Source organism: Anarrhichthys ocellatus, unplaced genomic scaffold, assembly GCF_004355925.1.
Source record: "Anarrhichthys ocellatus isolate YVR2014 unplaced genomic scaffold, GSC_Weel_1.0 scaffold1, whole genome shotgun sequence".
Lineage (NCBI taxonomy): Eukaryota > Metazoa > Chordata > Actinopteri > Perciformes > Anarhichadidae > Anarrhichthys > Anarrhichthys ocellatus.
Window position 1 is genome coordinate 1,603,357 of NW_022280031.1, and position 6,000 is coordinate 1,609,356.

At 39.5% G+C, this 6,000-nt stretch overlaps 1 protein-coding gene across 4 annotated transcripts in view; it reads left to right on the plus strand.

Moving 5' to 3' along the window:
* LOC116389018 (potassium voltage-gated channel subfamily D member 3-like) overlaps positions 1–6,000 on the plus strand; it is a 72,275-nt gene that overhangs the window by 63,199 nt on the left and 3,076 nt on the right. For 2 of the 4 annotated variants that reach the window (XM_031857444.1, XM_031857526.1), the window contains exons 4-5: positions 2,411–2,512; positions 3,670–3,696. In XM_031857444.1, the coding sequence (XP_031713304.1) occupies positions 2,411–2,512; positions 3,670–3,696 (129 nt within the window). The remainder of the gene's footprint in view (positions 1–2,410; positions 2,513–3,669; positions 3,697–6,000) is intronic. The other 2 variants (XM_031857604.1, XM_031857689.1) reach the window with 1 other exon arrangement.

Sequence of the window (6,000 nt, forward strand, 5' to 3'; positions counted from 1 at the left end):
AATGAAAGGGGGGGCTAATCCCCAAGGGGAGTGGAATGTTTGCGCGCGCAGCGCACGACAATTTTTTTGGGGCCCATTTGGGGTATATCAGTTGTTTCAGACAGCTCATAGATTGGTTCAATCAGAAAGAGTGTGATTTTGCTCTGTAGTTTTACTTGCATTCAGTATATGATAACACAAGAGACAGAATTTCAGGGTCATAGTGAAATTTGACAACACAAATATGAACTTTTCTCAAATAAAGAGAGAGAAATAATTTTCTACTTGTAAAGGAAAGACGGATAAACTAGCTTTCATATCCGCGTCACTCCCAAATCCTAATTCTTAAAGGGGCCGCACACAATGGATGGTGAATGGACCTGACGGTGTCAACTTTATATCGTTCAGTATGATGATAGGCTATTGGATTGTAATTTGAAGGGGGAGAAAACATACAAACCAGAACGCACGCACAGATGTAGCATGTCAGAGTTATAAATAACTTGTCCATGTGAGAAACAATAGTTTAATTTAATGACATCACCAAAAAAAAAGATGTTTTTTTGTTTTTAAAGCCAATAATGCCAAATTATTTGGGGGGGCTGAAGAACAGGCGCCCCTGGTCTTAAGACTTCACCAAACTTGACTTGCTCAGACCTCTGGACTCTAAACAAATTCAGAATTTCATCAGCTCAGAGTAAAGATTCCTGAGACAACCATTTGGGCTCAGCGGACGATCAGCGAGGATGAAATACCCATCACCACATCAATAGGATCAGAGTTAGTTATTCTTTCATATATTTTTTTTCTTTTCTCGTGTCAAGTCGAGCTTTTGATCAATAAGAAACGCAGGCAGCCAACGACAGCTCTTTCCCTTTCAAACTCATTCACACTTTAGCTGAAGCTGCGTAGAGAGAAGAAGTTAATGGCTGTCTCTTTTTTTTCCACCTCTTTCTCTCCATTTGACATACTGTGCACGTACAAACACAATTATTATCATTGCATCATGAGTCTCCAGCATTCCTCACACCTTCACAGGTATCTACGATCTGACGGACAATTTCTGAAGTAATTCCATTACTTCTTATTCACGTCTGGGAAGCAGATATTGCTCCTCCTGTCTCCCTTAACTGAAATGCATTTATCAGAGAGAGAGAGAGAGCATCAGCACAAGGTTAAATAAATCTCTCACCCTACGTGTCCAGGAGCACTTGACGCAGCCGTATATCGTATACAGTCATCCTAATATCCTCTTCATTTCAAAAAATTCCCAATCGGATTTCTCTCTCATTTCCTGTCTGGCTCTCTCTCTCTCACCGTCGCTCTGTTCAGTAATCACATCTCTCTGTTGGAGGAGTTATCACATTTATCTTTTTTTACTACGCCTCATTGTAGACAAAGAGGAGCTGGGAAACAGGCTTTGCAGTTTAACACAATTTTATGTTCAGCAGACAGGTGCAAACTCGTCAGCCTCTTATGGGCAGAATCACCACTAATGCAGTAAATCGTCCATTAGTTATAACTCAGTTGCAGACAGACGACATCAGCAGTTGGGCTTTGTTTGGTTTTGCGGTTATATTTTTCCTGTGGTTTGTGGTTTAGTTTGAATCTTCATTACCCGACATTTGAAGGATCAAACTGAAATCTTTTAGATTGTGGACTCACGCAAAAAAAGAAATTGCAGCTTCAAAGAGGCATTCTTCATTTGGATCCTAAATAGCTTCCACAAAGTGGTTGTTGGCCTTACTGTACAGTGTAGTGGAGAGAAATGAACGGCAATTTAGAATAACAGAATCATTCAATGAAAGAAAAAAAACAGTCCCAAAAACCAGTATTAATTCATTGTGGGAGATTCATCTGCTTTTGTTTCAGTGAGTTGTTATTGGAAAATCTACTTTTGTCCCTTCAACACTACATCTGGTAAAAACGTGCACACTCCTGTCCTCATTAGGGCGTTTGCTAACGAATACTTTCATGATTAATTCATCTTTTTTGACAATTAATTTCCATATTTCTTTTGTCTTTGACAATTATCAATTAGTTATATAATTTAAGAAATGTCAGAAAATAGAGAAGAAAATGGTATCCATTGGTTTATAATTCTCAAGGTGACATCTTCAAGCAAGGCTCTTAATATGGTTTTATAATACACCATATGTTCTTTTGCCTGAACAATAACATGATGTAATAAGATAAACCGGTGATTTAAATAGTTGCCACTGAATCCAGTCTCCACACTTTTGACCAGTAGTGTATGTTGAGGAGTAGTGTATTTAGAGGTCTGTTCTCATGCATTATACTGTTCTCAATTACTACAAAACTTGGTTCATGAGTCGGCAGTTTCTCACCATTTAATACTGCATTAGTCATATTCTGTGACCTCCTGCCCACCCTGTTTGATGCTGTGACCTCCTCTTCTTCCCACGCCTAGAAAGCCAGACTGGCCAGGATAAGAATATCCAAGTCCGGCAGCGTCAACGCCTTCCTCCACAGCAAACGCAACGGACTACTCAACGAACTGCTGGAGCTGACGGTGAGAACAACCTCCGACCTGAACACTAAGAACCATCCACAGCAAAGTGGGCGCGATGATTACTGCAAAGTAATTCAAAATTAAGAAATGTGAAATGTCAGCAGATTATAATTCAGTGTGAGAGATTAATTATATTGTTCCTTGTCAAACACCATTCTACTAATTATTTCAGTTTACTACAACGCAACAGCTTGGAAGCAGCAACTTCACATCTGCAGTACACAAACACACACACACACACACACACACAAAGTGACAAACAATTACTGCTGTAATTAAGCAAAGGACAATTTAGAAGTATTTTAGAGGCTATAAAAGCGCAACAGAAGTTGGAGTCATTACATTCTGGTTATTATACGGGGCAGGGTTGATAGCAGAGGAGTTATTCAGACAACCATCGTTATCGGTGTAATCACACAAACTACTTTTCTTGGTTGTCTTTCAGTCCTCGACTTTATTTCATCCATGTCTGTAAAACTGGCAAAGTCAGACAACAGAGGCTGTTTTACTTAGAAAAGATGCTGCAGTAAACTTCAAACCGCAGCATTGAACAGTGAGGCAGCGGAGTACTTAAACTCACCCAAACTCCTGTTGCCACAAAAGGTACAAAATGTTTTTGTCGTTCCTCCTCTATGATTACAGAATAGACAACTGCAGTGTTGTTATGTTCCTGTCTTTTGTCATCATTGTACCTTAAGCCGGCAATATTTTGTGGCGACTCAGGGGCAGCTGAAACAAGTTGTAAACACAATCGTCGATAAAGTTGTGAGCTGAATAACTGCATTTAAACACGTCCAGCAGACACAGAGCATTCGTTTAAAGTCATGTTTCTGATCACTTGGAAAATGTGATGTATATTCACTCTATAGTCACTCTTTTAGTCCACCTTCTCCTGAGGGAAATATCTGGCTCTTTGGACAGACAGAAAAAAAGGGTTTGGTACAGATCCTCATCATTTTGATATTAATGGAAAAAAATAACCATTCAAGCCGAGCAATTTATCTCATGGATCTAGCTCCATACTGAACTGAACACACAGACACGAGGTATTGATCTTCTCATCTAACTCTCTGCAAGAAAGCAAATAAGTGTGTTTCTTAATTAACAAACAACTATTCATTTAATTGACATGTACTTCTCTTTATCTCCACTTGCAGACATCAACCAACTGTCTACTTTTTAAAGTAAGCATCCACCACCATGTTCTCTTCCACTCTTACTTAACCATTTTTTCTTTAGAACTCGTCACTACCATGGAAAAGTGTGTTTGGTAATGTATGAGCAAATTGCCTATATCCCTTCCATCCAGTCCATCACTCTGCTTTCACTGACACACTCCCTTCCTTGCAGATGGTTACTAAAATGCATTTGGATCCAATCGAGTCCAGTGTGAAAGCTCATGGGTGTCTGGAAGTGGTTAGAATTATCATATAAATGCCATCTGTGAGTGCTGAGCGACCCACATCCCTCTGCGTGTGTGTGATGAGGCTGCCAGAGTCCTGCCGCATCAAATTACGGTGGCGTCACTGCTGTCAGTCAGTCAGTAGCGCTGCGTGGGTCCGGGTGGGAGTGAGTGGGGATATATGACAGAATGACTGGTCCTCTCGTATGTAGATTAGAAGTTCTGGTCTGATGGTCTTTTTCAGTTTACCCCAAAGGCTTTTTAATTTTCTGACAGCCATTTATTTGCTACCCAAATCACTGTTCTATTATCATAGAGGGTGATTTATTGATAATCCTGTCAAGCTTTATTATAGCCTTGCATAGAAAGACCATACAGCTTTATCCCTTTAGGTGCTTTTTAATTTATACTTTTCACCTCAGAGTGACAGAATTAGTTCCAATATGCCCCAGTGGCATACATTGCATATTTACATTTACAACATCTATCTGATGAATAACACTGATCCAGGAATCAGATACGCATGCTACATATCACCATCAGACATTCAGTCGAAGATCTGTCCATTAAATTTACGTTTAGAAAGTACGAACTCAGTGGGCGGTAGGAAATCATCTCAAAGCTGGTAAAAAAGAAGCACAATTTATCACAATGGAGAAAGGCCTCCTCCATTTAAGTCAATACAAGCCATGTAAATTAAAAAATAGCTGATCTCTGACTGAAATTACCAAGCTCTAGGAGACGGTCATGCATGATATACAGTTTTGATTACGTACCTTGATTTGTCAAATATTTAATGTATTGGCTGAGTCAAAAAGAGGCTGCCCCATCTGGTAATTATGATTAATATAAACTTGAATTTTCAAAAATGTGTCCATGTCGCAATTTATATCTATAATGAAGTAAAACATGACATATACCATAATAAATGTTATCCATATCACCTATTTATATTCAACATTGGGAGAAATTAAAGTGCCATCAGCAGTTGAGTAAACGGACTTCCTCTCTTCAGAACAACTTCCTCAGTGGGATTAACACAATCAGGGTCACATTCCAGATGGATTGTATCAAATCAGCATCTTTTGTTACACGAGTATAACCTTAAAACTTGACACAGTTCTCAGTCTCTAGCTATACAATGTATTTGATAGGGTGTCTGCCACAGGGCAGATGCACACATTGAGGCATCAGAAGGCGTAGTTTTGTCGTGCCCACATCACCATATTGTTCATGTGTCTGCATGAGAGTCCTTAGGCTGGATCGCCACCCACCCAAATCCTTTGAGTAACAATGTGCGCTGTAGAGAGGGAATTAATTTGTTTTCAGTCTTCATGTTTTTTGGCAATTGTGATTACTTTGAGACTAAGCTATATTGGAGCTGGAGCTTTGAAACCAAGTCTCGTTTGGGGGAATACCAAAAAAATAGTTCCATCAGTTGCTTCTGTTATTCTCAACTCTTGTGTTTTTCCACTTTCTGAAGCTTCGTACATCAATAACTGTTCAGCTACCTGCAGCATCACATGATGCTCAGTGGTATCTACTTAGATAATTTAGTAAGAGAGCTGGCAACAACACAGTTTTAGACTTGTATTAGTTCAATTAACTGAAAAGGAGGAGTTCATTTGCACCTTACTTATACAAGGAACCAAAGGAGAGGCGATGACAGCAGTAGTAATGCCACAAAAGATGCAGAATAGAGACAATAATTATAAACAAACCACTCGCCAAGGTTGAAGGATCAATTCACACCAAGCAGAAACGTGGTCCACTATGTAACTAATTGGCTAGTAAGTTATTTGAAAGCAGACGGCAGGAATTGTTGGCTACCTGCTAATAACGCAAATGAGAGTGAAATCAACAAGCCGAACCGAGGTAGTCCAGTTTAAAATGGAAGACACGAAACAGAATGAAAGAGCCACGTCTGACTTTTCATCACTGATGACGAAGTTTATTTTGTGCACAGAGTGAGAGGCTTTAATGAGTACACCAACAATGTAAGTTGTCAACATTCATCAATTGTGTGTGTGTGTGTGTGTGTGTGTGTGTGTGTGTGTGTGTGTGTGTGTGTGTGTGTGTGTGTGTG